General features: G+C 37.7%; 1 protein-coding gene across 8 annotated transcripts in view; it reads right to left on the bottom strand.

Moving 5' to 3' along the window:
- The window catches only part of pcif1 (phosphorylated CTD interacting factor 1), a 138,997-nt gene that overhangs the window by 19,271 nt on the left and 93,618 nt on the right, over nt 1-26,108 (bottom strand). For all 8 annotated transcript variants that reach the window (XR_011882704.1, XR_011882703.1, XR_011882705.1 and 5 more), the window contains 3 exons: nt 18,470-18,642; nt 14,371-14,457; nt 12,533-12,717 (listed from right to left, as the gene is read on the bottom strand). Coding sequence is in view for 5 of the 8 variants with exons in the window: in XM_072239253.1 (XP_072095354.1) it covers nt 12,533-12,717; nt 14,371-14,457; nt 18,470-18,642 (445 nt within the window). In the remaining 3 variants the exon portion in view is untranslated. The remainder of the gene's footprint in view (nt 1-12,532; nt 12,718-14,370; nt 14,458-18,469; nt 18,643-26,108) is intronic.

The raw sequence follows: 26,108 nt of genomic DNA, 5'->3' as shown, positions 1-26,108 counted from the left end.
TCTGGGTGAAAAAGTTTTTCCTCAACTCCGTTCTAAATGGCCTACCCCTTATTCTCAAAAGGTAGCCTCTGGTTCTGGACTCCCCCAACATCGGGAACATGTTTCCTGCCTCTAGCGTGTCCAATCCCTTAATAATCTTATATGTTTCAATCAGATCCCCTTTCATCCTTCTAAATTCCAGTGTATACAAGCCCAGTCACTCCAATCTTTCAACACAGGACAGTCCCGCCATCCCGGGAATTAACCCCGTGAACCTACGCTGCAACTCCCTCAATAGCAAGAACGTCCTTCCTCAAATTTGGAGATCAAAACTGTACACAATACTCCAGGTCTGGTCTCCAGGGCCCTGTACAACTGCAGAAGGACCTCTTTGCTCCTATACTCAACTCCCCTTGTTATGAAGGCAAACATGCTATTAGCTTTCTTCACTACCTGCTGTACCTGCATGCTTACTTTCAGTGACTGATGAACAAGGACACCTAGATCTCGTTGTACTTCCCCTTTTCCTAACTTGACACCATTCAAATAGTAATCTGCCTTCCTGTTCTTGCTACCAAAGTGGATAACCTCACATTTATCCACATTAAACTGCATCTGCCCACTCACCCAACCTGTCCAAGTCATCCTGCATTATCACAACATCCTCCGCACATTTCACACTGCCACCCAGCTTTGTGTCATCTGCAAATTTACTAATGTTACTTTTAATCCCTTCATCTAAATCATTAATGTATATTGTAAATAGCTGCGGTCCCAGCACCGAGCCTTGCAGTACCCCACTAGTCACCGCCTGCCATTCTGAAAGGGACCCGTTAATCCCTACTCTTTGTTTCCTGTCTGCCAACCAATTTTCTATCCATGTCAGTACCCTGCCCCCAATACCATGTGCTTTAATTTTGCCCACTAGTCTCCTATGTGGGACCTTATCAAAGGCCTTCTGATACCTTGCTCTATAGAATTTTTTCAATTTTCAGTTAGTGTCTTATCTATTTAGTATTGCTTTAACCCTGGCCATATTCTCTCACATCTATTGAAATTAGTCCTTCTCCAATTAAGATTCTATTTTAGATCATTCCATATTCTCAATTATCCATATAAATTGAGGAGCACTGTTCCTCACATTATTTATTTTTAATACTTAAACCAATCAAGATGTTCTTCTGAACAATTTTAGAAATTCTTTCCTTGCCACTACTTTGATATTAATCCCTCAAGCACATATATCCTCCTTACTCAATGACACCATTGTACTTTTTTTTACTATTCATTACCTTTTCAGAATACCCTGTTTCCAGGAATATAATGTTCACAGTTCTGCCCTACTTTAAGCCATGATTCAGGCTACTGGCACTGTACTTAAGCCTGATTTATACCTCTGCGTCAACTCGACGCCATAACCTACGCAAATGACCCCCTACGCGCATTGTGAGCATTTACACTTGTGCGTTGGTGTGTCTGCGTTGCTCTGCAATTCGTGCACGTCACGCTTGCGCACACACCTGCCCATGCAAGGCTTCATGGTCATGGTAGTCTTTCTCAGGGTAAACAAGAAGCGAGTGTCTTTTTTCGTAAAAGCGAAATGTGTCCTCCATTATTTCGGAGGTCTGTAAAGCTTTATGGAAAGGATTGCAGCCAGAGTTCCTTCCCTGCCCTTCAGTTGCCCAATGGAAAGCTATCGCAGTGTAGGATGAAATGCGATGCTACCAAGCGGACCAATCACAATTCTTATGGTCTGCATTGCTGTGACGCGCAGTTACATTTTGGGAGAGGTGCGCGTCGCAGCAACACAGGCTCTGGCGTAGGGATTCGCGTCGGCTTTGCGGCAACGCAGTACTTACGGCATCGCGTTGCTGCAGAAGTATAAATCAGGCTTATGTTCAATACATTAAAATCAATTAAGGCATTCAATTGGGCCCCTTTCTGTGCTTTAGACCATAAGACCATGAAATATAGGAGCAAATTAGGCCATTTGGCCCATCGAATTTGCTCCATTTCATCATAGCTGATCTATTTCCCTCTTAGCCCCAATCTCCTGTTTTCTCCACATATCCTTTCATGTTCTGACTAATCAAGAATATACCAACCTCTGCCTTAAATATACCCAATGATTTGGCAACAAATTCCAGAGATTCACCACTCTCTGGCTAAAGAAATTCTTCCTCATCTCCGTTCTAAATGAACATCCTTCTCTTCTGAGGCTGTGTCCTCTCTCTTAGGCTCCCCCACCATAGGAAACATCCTCTCCACATCCACTCTATTAAGGCCTTTCAACATTCGATAGGTTTCATTAAGATCCCTCTCATCCTTCTGAATTCCAGTGAGTACAGGACCAGAGGCAAACACTCTTCATATGATAAGCCGTTCAATCCTGGAATCATTTTCGTGAACGTCCTTTAAATCCTCTCCAATGTCAGCACATACTTTCTTAGATAAGGGGCCCAAGACTGCTCACAATACTCCAAGTAAGGCCTCACCAGTGCCTTATACAGCTTCAATATTACATCCTTGCTTTTATATTCTAGTCCTTGAAATGAATACTAACATTGCATTTGCCTCTCACCACCAATTCAATCTGCAAATAAAGACTCTCAAGTTCCTGTGCATCTCTGATTTCTGAATTTTCACTTCATTTAGAAAATAGTCTATACTTTTATTTCTCCTACCAAAGTGCATGACCATACACTTCCTGACACTATATTCCATCTACCACTTCTTTGCCCATTCTCCTAAACTGTCTAAGTCCTTCTGTAGCCTCTATTCTTCCTCTACACTATCTGCCCCTCCACCTACCTTTGTATTGTCCACAAATCTTGTCACAAAGCCATCAATTCAGTCATCCAGATGACTGACATATGTGTAAAAACAAACGGTCCCAACACACACCCCTGTGAAACACCACTAGTCACTGGCAGCCAACAAGAAAAGGCGCCCTTTATTCCAACTCTTTGCCTCCTACCAAACAGCAAATGCTCTATCATGCTAGTATCTTTCCTGTAATACCAAGGATTCTTAACTTGTTAAGCAGCCATGTGTGGCACCTTGTCGAAGGCCTTCTGAAAATCAAAATACACAACATCAGCTGATTGTCCTTTTGTCTATCCTGCTTGCTATTTCTTCAAAGAATTCCAACAGATTTGTCAGGCAATATTTTCTCTTAAGGAAACCATGCTGACTGTGGCCTATTTTATCATGTGCATCCAAGTACCCTGAAACCGCATCCTTTAATAATCGACTCCAACATCTTCCCAAACACTGAGGTTAGACAAACTGGCCTACAATTTCCTTTCTCCTGCCTCTCTCCCTTCTTGAAGAGAGACATTTGCAATTTTTCAGTCCTCTGGAACCATGTCAAAATCTAGTGATTCTTGATAGCTCATTACCAATGCCTCCACAATCTCTTCATCCACCTCTTTCAGAACCCTGGGGTGTACACCACCTGGTCCTGGTTACTTATCTACCTTCAGACCTTTCAGTTTCCCAAGCACCTTCTCCCTATTATGGACAACTTCACTTACTTAACAGTCATAGAGCCATAGAGAAGTACAACACAGAAAGGGCCCTTCAGCCTATCTAGTTCATGCCAAAACCATTTAAACTGAATACTCCCATTGACCTACATCGGGACCATAGCCCTCCATATCCCTACCATTTATGTACCTATCCAAACTTCTCTTAAACATTGAAAGCAAGCTTGAGTGCACCACTTGTGCTGGCAGCTCATTCCACACTCTCATGAGTCACTGAGTGAAGAGTTTCCCTCATGTTCCTTTTAAACTTCTCACCTTTAACCCATGGCCTCTGGTTGTGGTCCCATACAGCCTAGTGGAAACAGTCTGCTTGCATTTCCCCTATCTATACCCCTCATAATTTTGTACACATCTATCAAATCTCCCCTCAATCTTCTACGTTCTAAAGAATATAGTCCTAACCTATTCAATCTTTCCTTATAACTCAGGTCCTCCAGACCCGACAACATTATTGTAAATTTTCTCTACACTCTTTCAACCTTATTTACCTCTTTCCTGTAGGTACTGATCAAAACTATACACAATACTCCAAATTAGGCCTCATCAATGTTTTATACAGGTTCAACATAACATCCCATCTTCTATACTCAATACATTAATTTATGAAGGCAACTATACCAAAAACTTTCTTTACAAGCCTATCTACCTGTGACACTACTTTAAATGAATCACCGACCTGTATTCCTAGATCCCTTTGTTTTACAAACACTCCTCTGTGCCCTACCGTTGACTGTGTAAGACCTACCCTGGCTGGTCCTACTGAAGTGCAAAACCTCACACTTGCCTGCATTAAATTCCATCTGCAATTTTTCAGCCCATTTTTCCAGCTGATGCAGATCCCTCTGCAAGCCATGATAGTCTTCCTCACTGTCCATTACTCCTCCAATCTTGGTGTCATCTCCAGATCTGCCAATCCAGTTAAACACACTATCATCCAGATCACTGATATAGATAACAAACAATAAAGGAACCAGCACTGATCCCAGTGGCACATCAATAGTCACAGTTCTCCAGTCAGAAAGATAATCCTCTAGTATTACTCTCTGGCTTCTCCCACAAAGCCAATATCTAATCCAAAATACTACCTTGTCCTGAATACCGAATGGCTGAACCTTCTGACCAGCCTCCCACGCGGGACCTTGTCAAATGTCTTACTAAAGTCCATGTACTTCTGCCCTGACACACTTGAACTTCAAGCACACTGTTAGTGTCTTCCACAGTGAAGACTGATGCTAAATATTTATTCAGTTCATCTGCCATTTCTTTGTTCTCCATTGCTACCTCTCCAGCTTCATTTTCCAGTGGTCCAATATCAACTCTCGTCTCCCTAGTGTCAAATATGATAATATTTGAAATATTTTTCAAACAGTAAAGGTGCAATATACTTCTAAGTTGTTGTCATGTACTCTGTCACAGTGGAAACTTCAGACACTACTATAGCTCAGGGCATCAGAGTTCAATTCTGATGCCCTCTGTAAGAAGTTTGTAGATCTTTTCTGTGAGTGTGTGTGTTTCCTCCAGGTTTCCGGTTTCCTTCCGCAGTCCAAAGACGTACCACCAGTTGGTGGGTTAACTGGTCTTTGTAAATCGTTCCTGCAATTAGTCTAGGGCTAAAAAGTGGTTTGCTGGGCAGCACGCATTGTTGGGCCAGAATGGCCTATTCCACATTGTAAGTCTAAATACAATAATGAAATAAAACCTTCCACTATACATTTCATACCCTTTCAGCCTATGTTGGCTCTTAGTAAAAGTCATAGTTAGTCCTATTTCTGTCTCTTTTTAATTTTTCTTCCCTTAACGAACCAATTCTCCTGAAAAAGCTCTGATGACACCACATTATCAGAACATAACTGCATGTTGCATTGGAAAGAGTTGCTCACGTTTTTTTAAAGCAATCACTTACATCTGTTGCGTCTAGTTCTCAATCCTTCCATCTTTGCAAAACTATATAACCACCATTGATACTGCCCTCACCTGCATCTTCTCCATTTTCCAGATATTGGCGCTCACCCCATCACCCGCTGTCTTAACAAGAATACAGTACTTCTTGTCCTCACCTACCACCCCTTGAGCCTCCACATTCAACACATCATTCTCTGAAACTTTCGCCACCTTCAACAAGATCCTACCACCAAATATATCTTTGCATCCCCCAACTCTCCACTTTCTGCAGGGAGCTCTTCCTCTGTGAATCCCTTGTCCATTTGTCCTTTCCCTCTAATCTCCCTCCTGACACATATTACTGCAAGCAAAAGAAATGCTAGGCTGCCCATTCACTTCCTCCCTTACCTCCATTCAGAGCCCCAAACAGTCCTTCAAGGTGAGGCAACACTTCACCTGCAAATCTGTTGCAGTTGCCTATTGCATTGGGTGCTCCTGATGCAGGTTCCTCCACATTGGTGAACTCTGACGTAAGTCGGGGGACTGCTTTGTTGAGCCTGAAATGTTGGCTATTTATTCATTTTCACAGATGCTGCCTGACCTGCTGAGTTCTTCCAGCATTTTGCGTACCTTATCCTTGTAAACAGTTTCTCTGTATTAATTTTGACTGATAACTTTGAACACTCTCAATTTCTATTTTCATTGCGCTGAGGAAAATAATCTCAGCTTCTCCAGTCTATTCATGCAATTGAAGCCTTCCATCCCTAGGTTCATTTTATTAAATTTTGCTTGTACCCGCTGTAGAGATGCTATTCTAGAATGTAGTGACTACAATTAGATACAATGCGCTGGTTGCATTAAATTATAGTTTGTAAATGCTAATGTATCCTCTTTGTTTCTGAATTCTGGCTCAATTTGTAAAGTTCAAGAACCCGCATATTTTGTTTTTACAAGTAGCTTTATTAATACTCCTGCCACCTTTGAAGATTGTGCAAATGGACATTCAGGTCTTGAAATACCTTTTGAATTGAATCCTTTACATTTTTCATTTCTTGCAAAATTTTCTTCTCCTCTACATGGGACCACTATAAGGATCAACTGCTAGGTCCTTCCATTTCAATAGCCTGTTTACATTCTTTGAAGCTCATAATTACAGTCTTCTTTAAGCATCCCCCCCCCCCCCTACCCCCGCCGGTCTAAAGTAAAGACAGAAAATGCAAGAAACGAATGTAAACGTGTTCAACCCCGGATCCCTTTCCTGAAGAATATAGGATTTAGCAGCAGATCATAAAGGAAAGAATTAAGTTGTAAGTGTCTTTAGATAAAGGATAATTTGCAAGTGAATAGTCAGGATGAGAGAATTTCAGGTGTATGAACTAATATGATGCAAGCTAACCTTTCATTCTATTTTGTTGATAAATTTTCTTAGAAAAAGAGAAATTACATGTATGCAGAAGTTGACTCTGCAAATGTTTGCAGCATGTTAGATGTTTCATGCTCATAAAAACAACTAAAGGACTATGCTGCTTATATCTGAAGTCTGCATCTTCAGAAACTAGGTAGAATTTCTCTTCTAGAAGAGCCTGAAAGGAGCTTTATGGTCATAGAGTCATACAGCATGGGAAACTGCCCTTCAGCCCAAAGGGTCCTATCTAAACTAGACCCACCTGCTCATGTTTGGGTCATATCCCTCTAAACCTTTTCTATCCTTGTAACTGTCCAAGTGCCTGTAAAATGTTGTTAATGTACCTGCCTCAACTATTTCCTCTGGCAGCTCATCTGAAATACTGAGCACCATCTGCATGAGAATGTTGCCCTCCAGGTTCCCATTACATCTTTCCCCTCAGAGGCTACCATTAATTTATGTGTTTCTGATATTCAGATCAAATAACAGTCCTTTGTAGGTAACAATAACTAGAGAGAAGCTTGCTTTCTTTGAATCAAACAACATTGGCCTTGGATAAAACTGGCAGACCTGATAGTCTTATCTCTGTAGATAATACTGATATTAGAACCAAAATTTTTAACTGTCTCTGGCACTGGGGACAAATGATAAGGTGTAGATCAGTTTAGCTGTGTTGAAAGAAAAGAAGGGTAATTCATGGCTAAAGTCCTCAAACATGGAGAAGAATAGCATTGCTTGGGGTTACTTCTGGATTGCTATCTATGCAAGAGGTTCAATAGCTTACTGATGAATGGTTATAAATCTGAAAATTAAATTAATTTCCAGTTTGGCCTGCCGAGAGCTTTCAATAATTTCCATCTTTATTTTGGATTCCCATTTTGGCATTTTTTTAGTTTCTTATTTAATGTTTTTGTTAATTTCTTGACAGGAGATGGGCTTAATTCTAGTGGCTTTGCAGTAATACATTGAATTTGAAAATATTAAATATAGATTGCAACCTGAATACATTTTTTTATCCTGTCACTAAGAGGTATCAAACGACAGATTTATCAAGAAGGTTCACAATAATTTTGATCTTGCCACTGTTAAGACTTAAGTAACATGCACTGTCAGAGGCATTGTTTAAACTTAAATAAAACAATGCTAGGAGTGCAACACCAAATCCAGTTTTTGTCCACTTGGGTCACTCATTGTTGGATGCTTAATTAGTGTTAACTGATTGAGTTTGACCAGGTTATATGGTAACCTGAAGGTTTTCCACATACCTGTGCGGTATCTGGAATATTTCAAATATACTGCATGATTTAATACGTAATCATTCTACAAAATAGGTATCCATGAATGTCACAAGAAACTTGGTTTTGTTTTTAAATTGAGCAGTAATTTTTACTGGTGTTTTGTGGATACATTCTCATCTGTTGTTCTAAAAGAATTCTTTTCCTGTACCAAGAATTTGCACTCATATGAGATAAATAGTGAATTTAGTATTTTCATAATGTAGGATAATCATGATGGATGTTTGTACCCTGTGATTAAGAGCAGATTGTTGAGGAAGTTTTTCAGTCAATATTGGCTAAGAATTAGCAAGTGAGGTAACTTTTGAGTCACTAAGAATTAGTCAGTGCCACATTCATCTGCGTACATGTCATCTTCCCCACTCCCCCGCCCAAAGGATTTTTAAGATTCTGAGTACATTATACTTTAGTGATTTCTATAATTTAGAACATCAGATAATGCTGTATTGATCAAATGAATTGTGACTGTACGATATGTTACTATACATGCTGTTATAAATTTGCTTTCTATCCCTTTGCTTTGTAGCTTCCTGTGCTGTAGAGAAGTTTGCTTTCTGCATCTGTGCAAGTCTCAGTTAACTCATCAGTAAGACAAAGGAGATGGTGATGGACTTTAGGAATATTAAGCCTGTTTTGCTCCCAGTTAATATTGATGGTGAAGATGTGGTGAGGACATGCAAGTAGCTGGGGGTGCACCTGGATGACAGACGAGTGGAGCACCAACACAAAGGCTGTGTACAAGAAGGGCCAGAGTCGCCTCTACTTGCTGAGGAGACTGAGGTCCTTTGAAGTCTGCAGACCTCTCCTTCACATGTTCTACCAGACTGTTGTCAACAGTGCAGTCTTCTATGTGGTGGTGTGCTGGGGCAATGGTGTCACCACAGGTGATGCCAACAGGCTCAATAAACTGATTAGAAATGCTGGCTCTGTTATAGGAGTCAAACTGGACACACTGGAGGCTGTGGTAGAACAAGGACCCTATGGAAAATCCTGGCATTTCTGGACAATGTTTCTCACCCTCTGCACGCCACCTTGGCTGATCAGAGGAGCATTTTCAGTAATAGACCAAGAAAACGGCGCTGCTCCAAAGAGTGCTATTTGAGGTCATTCTTACCCTTGGCCATTAGGCTCTATAATGAGTCAACCTACAGCCAGGGAAGTGATGACCCCCTCTTGTTAGACTGTTTCAGGCCACTTATTTTTCATTCTTTCTTACATCTCTTCTAATATTTGTAAAACTGTGCACTTGTAATGCTACTGTTGACACTGCAATTTTCTTTAGGATAAATTAAGTATCTATCTTTCTATCCATGACAGGTCAAATTATGACTATTTCACTGATGTGGTCAGCAGTAACAGAATTACAGGCAAGACAAAAGCAACAAGCCCACAATTCAGAAAAAACTTACAGTTCCTCAAAATTTTAAGCTTAATTAAAATGTTCCTTAACATTCCCTACACCATGAACAATTCCATCTTTACTAATCTCTTCAGATAACTAAAGATAACTTCTTCATCTGACCCCATTCCAGTAAATTTCTTCTGCAATCTCTCTGTGCCTTGATGTACTTTCTTAAACATTAGACATAATACTCAAAAATCCATGACTAATTAGCAAATTTTAGGGCCAAAGATAAATTTATAGCTTTCCTATGACTGGTGAGGATCATTCATGTTTTAAAAAAATTAAATAACAGTGTTACGAATTTGTTCTATACAAACAATTTCTGTACAAATCAATTCCTGAGCATTTTCCACAGGTTTCCTGTGTTTGGCTGCTGGAGAGCAGCAAGTGCCTAGGCAGGATTCTGTCACAATTGTGGGACAATTGGTCCTGTCCAACATGACCATTTCCAATGCAGACTTCTCTGTTCCTGAAATCCAATTATAATTCCATTGATAAAATTACATTTAAGTAATAATGATAATAATTTCCAGAAATTGGTATCAGGACACTTGGTATTGACACAGGTACTGGTAATGGTACACCGGTATCATTCAAGTCAGATAATGATCTTAAGTACACCCAGCATTAACAGTTCATGGGATGTGGATATCACTGGCAATGGCAGAAGTTTCTGACCATACTTCTTTTGATTATACATGGTTAAACAGAGTGAATTACCTGACTATTTCAGATGGCTTGTTACAAGTTAGCCATGTTACTTTGGGTCTGGAATCACACCTGGCCCAACCAGATATGGATGGCATATTTCCTTCCCTAATATAGTACATTTATGAACCAAATAAGTTTTAAAGATAATTTAACGGTCATTGCTAATGATACTAGTTTTCTTTTATTAGATTTGTTTAACTACTTGAAGTTAAAGCGGTGGGTTCAAATTCATGTCTTCCGATCAATTATCCAGGACTTTGGATGAGATTCCAGTAACAATGTTGTACCCTGAATAGGTCCACAAATTGTTATATTGCATCATGCATTAGATATCAGAGTTAAAGGTGCTATTAATACCAGTACATTAGCTTCTAATATATATGCCACAGAATTCATAACAGTGCACCAGTACTGAAAATGGCATTTGTGCCTTATTTTATTTTATTTATTTCTGTACAAATCAGTGGGAGAGAATTAGGAAATGTGTTAAGAAGAAGAAAAGTTGAGGAAGTGAGTGCATATTAAGTGAGGCAATCTCACAAACAGAATGATAACATAAAAATAAGCCTGATAGTCTTAGTTAACTTGAGCCTAATTTATGAATGTCTGGAATTCACGAAACCTTAGATGAACTAAATGAGTTGGCAAAAGCGGCCATATAATCACATAGTCAACAAAGCCTCAGATCTGTTACTTTAGCTTATAACGTAGGTATCACAGAGATAACAAAATACCACAATGGAATGAAAGATTATGCTAAAATGTTAATTTTATACTCGCCTGATCTGTCTTCTATTTTCATTCCACAATCAGTTTGCTAGTTTTTTTTTGTCAGAATGGGAATCACTGATCCCACACAAATTGTTGACAAGCAATTCAATGATTCTAACTCTATATATAAACTGCCCTGTTTTTCAGTAACACTACTCTTACTGTGGAAATAACCTAAATATTTGATTCTGCGCCACCTTAGCAAATGCCCACTAAAAATATAATTTTTCAAAAATAATATTAAGAAAAAAGGAATACATAGCTGCATGACATAAATGGCAGTCATGGAAATGAGTGACACTTCGAAATGGCATGAGAAAATGTACATGGGGATCAAAGGAACATGCGATTGATGAAGAAAGGGAATGAGAAAAATGCAAGTATGAGATGCAAGTGAGAGAGAAAAGGGTTGTGCAAATCAGACATGTGAATAAGAAACAGGGAGAGAAGTCAGAAAGAGAGAAACAAGGGAAGAAGAGAGAAATATAAACGAGAGCACAGATGATAAAAAGACAGGCATGGACAGAGACAAAAAATGCTACGGAAGGCAGAGAAAGAAAGATGAGGGAAAGAAAAACACAAGAAATAGGAGTAGGAAGGCGAGTCACATAGAAACAAAGGCACAGTTACAATGAAGGCAACTATAAAAAGGTACACAAAAACAAAAAAATACGGAGGACAGGACATTAAAAGGCATATGTGAGCAGAACACATTAAGCAAATGGTGACAGTCTGATAAATGCCAAAGATTAAAACCTTCAAGCAAAACCCACCAATGTATGTCTGACCCTACAACCCAACAATATACCATCCTTCAGTGTCACCTGAATCCCTCAACGCTCTCTATTTCCTCCAGTGGCATCCTGATCCTTACCACCATGTACTCCATCATCCTTCTCCCAATCCCATCTCTTTAGCACCTTGGAAGAAAGATGCATTTTTAAGAATGCAATATCTATTAAGCACAGTGCCTTGGAAATCATGAGTAATAGAACTTTACAGCCTTGCACAGAACTCTCATGGATACTTTCTCCTCCACTCCCCCAAACAAAAAAAACATTTTTCTTTTCTCCACTTTTCTTGGTACAGAAGAATGTTGTACCCATCCAAAATTATGCTACAGTGAAGCCAATGAAAAATAAAAATGAAGCATGGAGCAAAATGAGAGCCTGAATCAAATCTGTCCATCAGAGATGAGGTTATCATTACTTGAGAGGCACAAGTGAAAAACAAAAATTATATGAAGCAGCGCAAAAAAAAAGTATCATTAATGAGAGACAAAAAAGATGTGGAAGAGAAACCAACATGGAACTGATGAGAAAGACAAAAGAAATCAGAGCAAACTAATATTCTTGAGATAACCATAATCAAAATATAAAACTTTAAAGAAACATTACCACTTAAAAACAACCATAGAAAATAAACAAACTCTGATTTTAGTAGGAGATTTATTAACTGATTGATCACAAGAGACAGAAACACTTGCATTTAGCTCAGTAAAACAAACTTGTGCAATAAATTATGATGTCATACTCACCCCCTAGAACCGAAGTAGCCATCAGTGTCAGGGAACGCAGAGCAGTACTGTCTGAAGTAACAATTCAGTGGTGAGGCAAAGCACTCAAACGTCACACCAAACTGTTTATTCAATGTCTCAAATACAGCTACTGGTAAAGCCCCTTGCAAGCCAGTACCTTCATGTATTCCAAGACCAAACATGGACTGAAACAAAACAGACACACTATTATAAAATCATTTCTTTTCGCAATGAATCATTAGCAAGAACCTGCAGTTATTTAATGATGACATGCAGTGGTAAATCATCATTTTTGAAAACCCTGTTATGTATCTGCAGGGAAAATAAACAGCAAACCAAATGTCAGCCTTTGTTGTAAATGGACCCCAACCAAAATTCCAGCTCACCTGGTCCTGTTATGCGATTTCTCTACTCACAAGAACTTAAGTATTTTGGTCACCCTCAATCTTTGAAAAAATTCGAACCTCTATAAATAAGAATTTTGTTTTCAGCTAGAACAGAAAGGAAGCCTGGGCTACTGTGGTTGGTTGAGAAAGGCTGCATGCATTCATAGTTGGTAGTGTGAAACATGCTAAATAGCTGCCTCAGCAAATTATACTCTGCCTCTGTGGTCATTCTGAAAATTTCAAGTGTTACTAAATGGAGATGAATTTCTCTGAAATTATTTCTTAAAGAACTTTGCACTGAGATGTCAATTGGCCCTTCCTCTACATGCAATAAAATATCTTTATTCAATGTACACCCAGTGCTCTTTTTAAGTTAAGAACACAAGAAAATATGAGCAGAGCAAGCCACTCAACCCATCAAGCCTGTTCCAGCATTCAATAGCAGGTCTGCTCCAGGCCTCACCTCTACTGTGCCAGTTCCCCATTGACCTCAATTCCCTAATCTTTCAAAAATCTACTTGTTCTTTAAATACCAATCCACTTATTAGTAAACACTATTGAGACTCCAAATGGTAATAAAACTTGAACATAAAAGAGCATCCATCTTTCCATTAGAGACTCAGTGTTCTACAATGCTAAAGTAGCTTTACTATCAATTGCGTTATACTGGCATTAGAAGCAAGGTCCATCTTAGATTAAGGCTGCGGATAGAGGAAGCGGCTTATAGTGTCACTATCAAAATACATGAAATGCTAAGAAAGTTCATCTGAGGTCTGTGGAAGGTGACTATGTTCTGACTTGTACTTGGTTTGGACATAGAAACAAATTGGGCTTTGGTACTAGTGGCTCAAATTCAAGTGAGAATACTCTTGTAATGTTGTTAATTGGAAGGCAGGCAGGCTTCTGTGTTCTAAATAAGTCCCTATACCACATATGTACTTCCAAATTATGGTAGTTACTAGTGTTGCTTTTGAATGAGTGATTTGTCTGACAGGTCTCATAAAGGGACCAGCAGTTTTCACACTTAGTAAAGACTGAGGCAATTATACCAATAATTTTAAATTTTTTAAAATATAAATTTCAAACTGAAGAGCCTGTGCCAGAACTAGTTCAAATAGGGTGGGCCATTGACTTTAATTGTATTAACAAAAACAAATGAAAAACATCCTTTAACTACGCACAAACAAATCAAGAGAAATTTTTAAAATAATACCTCAATACAAATGCTAGAATTTCTGCAGAGCATTTGGAAGCTATTGTTAAATTCAAGGTTTTCACTGGACAGTGAGGAAAGAACACAACTTCTGATAATGAGAAAGCAGCCATGAAGCAATCTTGAAGCTTAATTTGGGTTCAGTGAAAAGCATTTATGATGCAGAGATAATAACTGGCCACTGAAATCACTGAGGGAAATGCTGTTTAATGTTGATTTCAACTGAGTTTACAGCTTACCTGATATCGCCTGAGTAAACACCAGACCCTTGCCAAGAACTTTTCAAATCGTGGGTCATCAATACAACTGTACCTATACAACTGTTCCTAAAAAAAGAGATAAGATAAAGCTCTTTCAAGGACTAATTTACTTTTCTGTGTTTTTTCCTATCAGAATAAACCATACAAAGCCTTTTCATTCTTACATTCCTTAAAACCAATAGGACCTGTTGCCACTCCTATGGCCCCCTGGGGTGATACACTACTACAATAATTGAGGGGCTTCTTTGCCCAATACAGCGCCTCCCTCTCCAGGAGTGGAAAAAACCCTATACAGTGGTCCTTCCCCACCGAGCCCTTGCGATGGCTGCACCAAGATTCAGTGCGTCCCTCAGCAAGTACTCTTGTGTCAAGAATGTGTCAGTTGGCAGCATTCCTCTATGAATTTCTTATTGCACTGGCAGACAAAAGGGCATCTTTCACAGAGCTGATAATTTGTCAGCAGCATTTGATGTCCATCTCTCTGTTTACCTACAAGCATAAAACTGCCAAGGCTGCACCAAGAAAGCACAAGGTTACAGACCTAAAACATTGACTGTTGCTCCTTTCAAAGATGCTGCCTGACTTGTTATTCTGCTTTTGAGATTTTTGGCATCTGCATCTCTTGATTTGCACACACCCTATATGAAAGCACTGGAATGGGAACTTTTCAAAGTTTAAAGTAAATTATTAAAGTACATATACGTCACCATACACAACCCTTTTTGCGGGCATAATCAGTAAATCCATAATAGAATAATGACCGTAATAGAATCGATGAAACCACACCAACTTAGGCGTTCAACCAGTGTGCAAAAAACAAAAGAAAAATGCAAATACAAGGAAGAAATATTGATAACAAATAAATATCGAGAACATGAGATGAAGAGTCCTTGAAAGTGAGTCCATAGGTTGAGAAAACATTTCAATGATGGGGAAGGTGAAATTACCCCTTTTATTTCAAGAACCTGCTGGTTGAGGGATAATAACTGTTCCTGAACCTGGTGGTGTGAGTCCTGAGGCTCCTGTACCTTCTTCCTGATGGCAGCAGTGAGAAGAGAACATGGCTTGGTGTGTGTGTGTGTGTTGGGGGGGGGGGGGTGGTCCCTGGTGATGGATGCTGCTTTCTTTTGGTAATGTTTCACGTAGATGTGCTCAATGGTGGGGAGGGTTTTACCTGTGATGGACTGGGCCGTATCCACTACCTTTTGCAGGATTTCAGTTCAAGGGCACTGGTGTTTCCATACCAGGCTGTGATGCAGCCAGTCAATATAGTCTCCACCACACATCTATAGAGGTTTGTCAAAATCTTAAATGTCATGCTGAATCTTTGCAAACACCCAGGAAAGTAGGGAGCTGCCGTACTTTCTTTGTAATTGCACTAATATGCTGGGCCCTCCTCTGAAATGACAACATCATGGAATTTAAAGCTGCTGACCCTCTCCACCTCTGATCCTCTGATGAAGACTGGCTCATGGAACTCTGGTTTCCTCCTCCTGAAGTTAATAATCAGCTCCTTGGTCTTGCTGACATTGAGTGAGAGGTTGTTGTTGTGGCTGTTGTTTCTTTATGTTTTTCACCACTCTTCCCCAGATCAGATGGAAATGTGAGACGTGCAAACTTGAGACATGCAGCAATTTTCTTTTTTGGAGAGTAGTGGTTTCCTCCATGGTGTCCTTTCATGTACACCATTCTCGTTCACTGTTTTTCTTATAGTGGACTCATGAACAGAGACCTTATAGTACATTCTAGAGATTTCTGCAGGTCTTTTGCTGTTACCCTTGGGTTCTTTTTCAACCTCCTTCAGCATTGTCCATTGTGCTCTTGGTGTAATCGTTGCAGGATGCTCACTCCTAGGGAGGGCAGCAACAATACTGAGCTTCCTCTATTTGTAGAAAATTTCTCTTAATGTAGACTGATGAACACTCAGGTCTTTAGAAGTGCTTTTGTAGCCTTTTCCAGCTTCACGCACCTCTACAATCCTTCTTCCAAGGTCCTCAAAGTTGTTTTGATCAAGGCAGTGTGCACATAAACAGATTTGGGGAGTTTGTGTGTCTTTTAAAAAAAAAATTGGGCAGGGCACCTCTACAACCCACAGCTCCAATCTCAACTCATTGATTGGAAAACCTGACTCAGAATAGCTTTTGTAGAAGGCATTACCCCAGAGGTTCACATACTTTTTCCAACAAATACATATAATAATGGATCATTTTTCTCACTAAATAAGTGAACAAGCACAATCTTTTTTTCTGTTATTTATTTAATTGGGCTCTCTTTATCTAGTTTTAGGAGTTGTGTGACGATCTGATTATATCTTAGGTCATATTTATGCAGAAATAGAGAAAATTCTACAGGGTTCAGAAACTTCCTAGCACCACTGTACATTTGTTTTCTTAACAGGTTTGTTACTACAGAGATGATTCATTTTTGACTTGATAATGCTTCACTCAAGGCTTCCAACTCTATGGTACCAAATTAATGGTTTGATTGTTGATGGTACAGCTCTTCCTGTCATCTCAAAATGGTTTATAATTTGTTAAGATATGTATTTATTGGTTCTTGACAATGTTCGGTTTTGACATTCAGTAGTGTTTTGCATTGGAGATGATAAAGAATGCAAGTAACCTCTCAGAAATAGTTGCAAATCAGGATCTGGAAGGCAGGGAAGAATCTGGGAAAATTAAGATCACTAAGGAAATGGTACTGAACAATTATTGGAATGGTATATATTCCAGTATTATTGGAATGGGTAGCATGTTAGTGTAATGCTATTACTGTGTCAGCGATCACCAATCAGGGTTCAAATCCTGCTGCAGTCTGTGGGGAGTTTTCAATGTCCTCCCTGTGACAGTATAGGTTTCCTCTGGGTGGTACTTTTCACATTCTAAAGACGCAAGTTAGGGCTACTGAGTTGTGGGCATGCTATGAGCACAAACTTCGCTGATTTGATTTGATGCAAATGCCGCATTTCACTGTATATTTCAATGTACATGTGACAAAAACTAATCTTATTTTAATCAGAGCTCTCAGGTCCTAGCAGATTTTATCTTAAGGTCTTTAAACAAATGACCTGTGGGACTGGTATTTCATTAGTTTTAATTTTCTGAAGTTCCTAAGATTCAGGGAGTGCACCATTAGATGGGAAAATAGCAAATGGAATAATTTTATTCAAAAAGGAGACAAAATGTGAAACTTAGGCCAGTTCAGATTAACATCAGTAATAAGGAAAATATTTATTGCTATTACTAAAGATATTTCTAGAAGGGCATTTAGGAAAATTCAGGTAATCAGGCAAAATTAAAATATTTTGTAAAAGAGAAACCATGTTTGATCTGTTTATTGCAGTTCTTTGAAGTAGTAACATGTGCGGTATAAGGTGGGGGGGGGGAACCGGCGGATTTACAATATTTAGATTTTCACATGGCATTTAGCAGGGTGCTGTATTTAAGACAGTTGAAAAAAATTAAAAGCCCATGATGCAGGATAACATATTAACAAGGATAGGATTAGCTGTCTATTAGGAAGCTCTGCAGGAATAAATGGGTCATTTTCTGGTTGGCACAATGGAGTATAATGTGGAAAAAAGCTGAAATTGTCCTTTTTGGCAGGAAAAAAATTAAAATGTATATTATGTAAACACTGAATGACTACTGGGTTTGTAGGTCCAGGGGAAATTAAGTAATGTTTTGATCTTAAAACTTGCATCTTTGTTTACAAATTGCTTTCAGGATTTAGCTCCGCCCCATTCTGTTCTCCTCCAATTTTAAATCACTTTAGAAAACTGTGGAATTTCAAGACACTGGCCATTCACTGCTGTGTCCTTGCAGGTGAAACTGAAGTATTCAGCTTATTCTTACTTTCTTGTAGATTACACAGCTTCAAATGCATTTTCAAATATGTTTCAAATGTTTTAAGGGTTTCTGCCTTTAACATTTCATTAGGCCGAGTTCCACTCCCTCGCCACCAATTTCTCGACTTCCTACTAATCCTTCTTACAGTTGCATTTCACATTATATTGCAAAACAAGATCAATTTTATACTCTCTAACCCTACAAAACCAGATGAAAAAATAAAGACTCACCAGTTTACTTAAGTAGTTCCGGTTGATTTTCCTAACGTCTCCTTTATAACGTACACAGGCAATATCATTCTCAAAGTGCATTTCAACACGTGGGAGTGGAATTGTTGGGTATGCAAGCCTCGAAGGGTAACAGTACACCAACCTGTCCATTACTTCCGGCTTTTCCAACTTTTCTGAAGGAACAGTAGAAATGAGATGCAAGATTTCAGAAGGCAAATTGCACTCAATCTCCTCTTTATAATAACAATTCCATAATCATTTACATTACTAACTTTGTATTAAAATAAATAAATGGTAATCTGAATTGAGGTAACAGTTTTAAAGTATCCAGATGCTTTTGTAAAGCAGCTTTTGAAGATATAAAACACCACAGTTTAATTCAATTTTGTGCAGCAAAGTCTCTCAGCAAAGGAAATTTGTCATCTTTACCTGCTCTGGCCACATACAAATCCACACATTCCAATGTGGTTGCTCTTAAATGGCCTCTGAAATGAACTAGGAGGCTACTCAATTGTAGCATTATTGCTCACTTTGAAAAACAGAAGGGAAAAAAAAAAGAATGGATCACCTGACATCACCCAAGATAACAAGGTAATCACTACAAAGTTTGTGGAGACAAATTCCTGTCTTTACACCAAGGACCCAATCCACCATATTGGGGAGCACTGCAGTTCTGCTAAATGGGATAGACTTGGATCAATTCAAAACTGGATATACGTGAGGCAATGATGACCACCAGCAACAGCAGAAATCTGTTTCACTGCAGTCTGTAACCTGTTGCTCAGCTTATCATCACGCTGGGGATCAACACCAGTTTAACAGAGTGCAGAACGGCATGCTAGACCAGCACCAGGCATACCTAAAATTGAGGTTGTTAGAATACAGAACTACACATGTGCACAACAGCAATGGCAGTATCCCAAAGACATGGGTAACTACTCTCATAATTAATTGATTGGATGGAAGCTCTGTGGTTCTATCAATCTAGTCATGAATGTTGGTGGTGACTTAATCAACAGGAGGGACGGCATCCAAGGACATTCAATTCCAGTATTGAGTGCTAAAGACAAGGCTAAATCATTTTCAACTCCGTTCAGCCGGAACTAGTACACGTATAGTGTGCATCTTGACTTCCTCCTGAGACCCTCACCATCACAGAAGCCAATTTAGAGTAAGAATTTAGAATTCAATTTATTACTACTTGCATATGATGTGAAATTTGTTGTTTTGCTGCAGTAGTACAGTGCAAAGGCATAACACTATAAATTATGGAAGCAAATAAATAGTGCAAAAATTGGATTGAGGAATCATGCGTTAATGGACCATTCAGAAGTCTGATGCCAAAAACAAAGCTGTTCTTTTTTTTTAATATAATTTTTATTGAGTTTTCAAAATGAATACATGAAAAGATAATATCTACCCTCCCCCCTCCCCCCCCATATAAAGTCCTACCTAAAAAGAAGAAAAAAAAGAAGAACCGCCTGGGTATTGGAAGGTTTCCACATGCTCCATGGAATTCAAAATAAATTTGGTATACTTATTCGTTACTTTCCCCAAGGGACCGAGGTCTTTATCGGAGCACTTAAATATGCCATCCTATCTTTTGTAAATAAGGGCGCCAAATATTCAAAAATGTTACACATTTATCTCTTAAATTATAAGTAATTTTTTTGAGTGGAATAGAACTAGCCATTTCATTATTCCAATGATTCATACTTAAATACGAATCAGATTTCCAAGTAACTGCTATAGTCTTCTTAGCTACTGCCAATGCAATTTTTATAAATTCTTTCTGATATTTATTCAATTTAAGTTTCGGCTTTATCCCTTCAATATCACCTAATAGAAATAATACAGGGTTATGTGCAAGTTGAGTTCCAGTAATTTGTTCCAATAAGACTCTTAAATTTATCCAAAAGGGTTGAATTTTAAAACAAGACCAAGTAGTATTTAAGAAAGTACCAATTTCTTGATTACATCGAAAGCATTTATCGGATAGATTTGAATTTAATCTATTTATTTTTTGTGGTGTAATATATAATTGGTGTAAAAAATATATTTTACTAATCTAAGTCGAACATTTATTGTATTTGTCATACTGTCAAGACAGAATCTTGACCAATTTGTTTCACCAATATTAATATTCAGATCTGTTTCCCATTTTTGTTTTGACTTATGGATTTCTTGTTTAATTGTCTGTTTTTGAATCAAATTAGACATACAAGAAATAAATTTTTTAATTTTCCCTTTTTGAATTAAAGTTTCAATTTCATTAGGTTTTGGCAAAAACATTGTTTGACCCAGCTTACCTTTTAAGTAAGCCCTTAATTGAAGGTAACAAAAGAAATTGTTATTTGATATTTTATATTTATCCTTTAGTTGTTCAAATGACATCAATATACCTCGTTCGTAACAATCTCCTATAAATTTAATCCCTTTTTGGTACCAATTATATACAAGTTGATTGTCCATTGTAAAAGGAATAAGTCCGTTTTGGAACAAAGGTCTCCTTGCTAATAAAGATTTCTGTATTTCATTATCAACATTTATCATATTCCATAGATCAATCAAATGTGTTAATATAGGAGATTCTTTCTTTTCCCGTATCCATTTAGATTCCTATTTATATATAAAATCTTCAGGTCTATTTTCTCCTATCTTGTCTAATTCTATTTTAATCCATGCTGGTTTTCGATCATCGAAGAAAGATGCAATAAATCTAAGTTGATTTGCTTTATAATAATTCTTAAAGTTTGGAAGTTGTAACCCTCCTAACTCAAATTTACATGTCAATTTTTCCAATGATATTCTTGACATTTTACCTTTCCAAAGAAATTTTCTCACACATTTATTTAACTCTTGAAAAAATTTCTGTGGCAATTGTATTGGTAATGTTTGAAACAAATACTGTAATCTAGGAAATATGTTCATGTTTACAACATTGACTCTACCTACTAATGTTATTGGTAGTACCATCCATTTGTCAAGATCTTCTTGAATTTTTTTCAATAGTGGTAAATTTATATAAATTCTTTACATCATTATCAAGTCTTATACCTAAATACTTGATACCATTTACCGGCCATCTAAATTGGGTTGCTAACCAACATTGACTATAGTCTCCTACAGTAAGAGGTAAAATTTCACTTTTATCCCTTCCCATATTCATCCAATCTAGAAGATAATTTATGTAACGAATGTTGTGGGTTTGTTAAGTAAATCAAAACATCATCGGCAAAAAGATTAATTTTATACTCCTCCTGATTAACTCTAAAACCCATAATATCTGGATCAATTCTGATTAGTTCTGCTAATGGCTCTATCACCAGTACAAATAAAGCAGGTGATAATGGATAACCTTGTCTAGTTGACCTTTTTAACTGGAATGGTGTTGAAATTTGAGAGTTTGTCACTACTTTAGCCTTAGGCTAAAATAAAATTAAAATTTTAATCCAATTTATAAAAGATGTTCCTAACCCATATTTTTCTAATACTTTAAATAAAAAATCCCATTCTAATCTATCAAATGCTTTTTCTGCATCCAAGGCTACTACTATACTCTTCTCGTCCCTTTTTTGTGCCAAATGAATTATACTGAGTAGCCAAGTTACATTATCTGCCAATTGTCTATTTTTAATAAATCCTGTTTGATCCATATGTATTAATTTTGGTAAATATTTAGATAATCTATTCGATAAAGTTTTTGCTATTATTTTATAATCAGTATTCAATAAAGAAATAGGCCTGTATGATGTTGGTTTCATAGGGTCTCTGTCTTTTTTTGGCAATACTATTACAATCGCTGTTGAAAAAGATTCTGGGAGTTTATGTGTATTTTCTGCTTGACGTATTAACTCCATAAAGAGAGGAAATAATAAATCTTTAAACTTTTTATAAAATTCAGGTGGAAAACCATCTTCTCCTGGAGATTTATTACTTTGAAGTGATCCTAAAGCTTCTTCAATTTCTTTTAATGTAAAAGGTATATCTAATCCCTCTTGTTCTTCCGAGTTCAATTTTGGAAGAGTTACTTGTGATATAAACCTTTCTATCTCATTAACATCATTTTGTGATTCTGATTGATATAATTCAGAATAGAAACTTTTAAAGGTTTCATTTATTTCAAGAGGTTTATAAGATATTTTATTTGCACTTGTTCTAATTGCATTTACTGTTTTGGAAACTTGTTCTGTTTTCAACTGCCAGGCAAGAATTTTATGTGCTCTCTCACCTAACTCATAATACCTTTGCTTAGTTCTTATAATTGCTTTTTCCATTCTATATGTCTGAAGCGTATTATATTGTAACTTCTTATTGACAAGTTGCCTTCGTTTTTCTTCCGACATATATCTTTGAGATTCTTTTTCTAATTTTGTAATCTCTTTTTCCAATTGATCTAGTTCTGCCATATATTCTTTCTTAATTTTAGATGTATAACTTATTATCTGGCCCCTCAGATATGCTTTCATCATATCCCATAATATAAATTTATCATCCACTGAATGAAAATTTGTATCCAAAAAAAAAATTGGATCTGCTTTTTCATAAAATCACAAAAACCTTGACGTTTTAATAATGTTGAATTAAATCTCCATCTATAAGCCACTTCTTCCTTATCAGTCATTATTATTGTCATTAATAAAGGAGAATGATCTGACAATATTCTTGCTTTATATTCCATATTTTTCACTCTGTGTTGAATATGCATTGATAATAGGAAAAAATCTATCCTTGAGTAAGTTTTATGTCTATGAGAATAGAACGAATAGTCTCTTCCTTTAGGATTGATTCTCCTCCATATATCAATCAAATTTAAATCTTTCATCAATGATAAAGTTAGATTTACTACCTTCGATTTTATAACAGCCTTAGTTGATCTATCTAAGATTGGGTCTAAGCAAAAATTAAAGTCTCCTCCAATTAATATTTTTTCATGTTCATCTGCCAAATTCAAAAAAGCTTCTTGTATGAATTTTGCATCGTTTTCATTTGGTGCATAAATATTCATAAATGTTCATAATTCAGAGAAAAGTTGACAATGTATAATCACATATCTCCCCGCAGAATCGGTTATTACATTTTGTCTTCTAATTGGTAACGTTTTATTGATCAAAATTGCTACTCCCCTCGCTTTTGAATTAAATGAAGCCGCAACAACACTACCCACCCAATCTCTCTTTAGTTTCTGATGTTCTGTTTCTGTTTCTGTTAAATGCGTTTCCTGTAAAAAGGCTAAATCTATCTTCATTTTCTTAATATGTGTTAAGATTCTTTTTCTTTTCACTGGTCCATTAAGCCTATTAACATTAAAACTCAAAAAAATTCAATAAATTAGTTATCATTCTTAACAAAGTTACTCCAATCTAAAACATTACTTATCTTCTCAACTCTCATAGTTCCTTGGGGAATCTCTTTGAACTTCACCATGTTGCTATCTGTTTCCCTCCCAACCCTCCAGGCAAAAAGAAAAAGATAGAAGAGATACAAAAAAAGAAAAAACAAAATACCCCCCCACTATTGTTGTGACTGAAAAGATACACAACACTACCCCCCTCCATTTTGCGGGTTGTGGCTAAAGCCACGCTTGCACACATGATTAGCGTAGCAATTGGTCAGTGCTTCTTCCAGCTCCCCCGCAACAAAAAATAAACAAAATTAATGTTACCATTTCCAACTAGTATTCTTCAAATTTTAATCTTCCTTCCTCCCCTCGTATAATTAATAATATATTTATATATTCATCCGCCCAAAAATCCAACAAGTCCATTCTTGACCCAGTCTTCATCTTCAATCTATCTCGCTCCCCTGGATTTGTTCTTGTATCTGGTGACTATTCAGAGAATCTCGCACAAACTGCTCTGCTTTCCGGTAGTCATCAAAAAATCTTTTTTCTCCACCAGGCAAAAAAATCTTCAAGGTTGCAGGATAACGCAATATAAATTGATAACCGTGATCCCATAGGATTTTTTTCACTGGATTAAATTTCTTCCTTCTCTTCAAAAGTTCATAACTTATGTCAGGGTAGAAAAAAACTTTGTTCCCTTGAATCATCAATGGCCCTTTTCTATTCTTGGCAGCTTGGGCAGCTGCCTGTAGAATCCCTTCCTTGTCTTGAAATCTTAAGAATTTTATTAAAATCGATCGTGGATATTGGTCATCTTGTGGTTTTGGTCTTAAGAGCTCTATGTGCCCGCTCAATTTCAATTGATCAAACCTCCTCTTTCATTTACAAAACTTCCAGGATCCATCTTTGAAAAAATTCAATTGGATTTTCTCCCTCCATACCTTCTTTAAGACTAACAATTTTGATATTATTACGTCTACTGAAATTTTCCAACATGTCCACTTTCTCCAAGAGTCGATTTCTTTCCGAGTTCCAGACAAGCAGATCATTTTCTGTTTTTTCCACTCTATCATTCACATGCCCCATTGCTCTTTCCATCTTCTGAAGCTTCTTATCCATTTTATCCTGTCTTTTCATAGCTTTATTATAGCACATCTTCATATCTCTAAGCTCTGCTCTTACTTTTCTTAGTTCAGCCGCTAGTTGCAATAAAGCCTCTTTTATGTTTCCATCATCTCCTTTACTTCCAATCTCTTCCAGTTCTTCCTCCTCCTCTTCATCTGTGTTCTCTGCGGAATCCAATTCTGACTCTGAGTCACTTTCAGTTGCAGTGGCTGTCAGTTCTTATAGTTTGAGTTGTGTCGATTTGCGCATGCGCATTTCCGGCATCTTCTTCCGAGAGACCGCTACCGCCGCCATTGCTCCCTGTTCTTCGCCGGAGATAGAATGCATCTCCTCCGAAGGAGATCCAACCTGAGTCCGAGGCTCCATCGTTGCAGTAGGCCCTTTTTTCTTCCCATCTCGCGGCGGCTTCGCAACAACAGACTTCTTCTGTTGCGGTTTACGAGGCATATCGTAGTCTTGCAAAGTTTATAAATAGTTTTCCGAAAGTATTTATTAACTTTGTTTTGTTTAACCGGTACTTTGCTGATTTTTTACGAGAGAGCTGGATTTACACGTCTCAATCCCACGTCATCACGTGACGCCCCCCCAACAAAGCTGTTCTTAAATCACTGAGTACGGGTCTTCAGGCTCCAGCACCTGCTTCCTGATGGCAGTAACAAAAAGAGGGCATGTCCCACTGGTGAGGTCCATTAATGATGGATGCCACCTTCTTGAGGCACCATCTCTTGAAGATGCCCTCAATGGTGGGGAGGATTACCAAGACCTATCATTTGAATGGTGATCAAGATTTGAGTCTTGACGGAGCTGGTTGAACCTATAACCTCTGCAGCTTCTTGAGATCCTGAAATACTTATAGAGTCAACTTCCGCATATGTGTAATTTCTCTCTATTTAAAGAAAATTTATATCAACAAAATAGAATGAAAGATTAACCTGCATCATATTAGTTCTTACACCTGAAATTTTCTGATCCTGACTATTCACTTGCAAATTATCCTTTATCTACAGATGCCTGCAACTTAACTCTTTCCTTTATGATCTGCTGCTAAATCCTATATTCTTCAGGAAATGGATCCGGGGTTGAACACGTTTACATTCATTTCTTGCATTTTCTGTCTGTAGACAGGGAGGGAGAGCTTAAAGAGGACAGTAATTATGGACTACAAAGAAT

The sequence above is a fragment of the Mobula birostris genome, chromosome 2 (genome assembly GCF_030028105.1).
Source record: "Mobula birostris isolate sMobBir1 chromosome 2, sMobBir1.hap1, whole genome shotgun sequence".
NCBI lineage: Eukaryota > Metazoa > Chordata > Chondrichthyes > Myliobatiformes > Myliobatidae > Mobula > Mobula birostris.
This window is presented reverse-complemented; position numbering and strand designations above follow the sequence as displayed.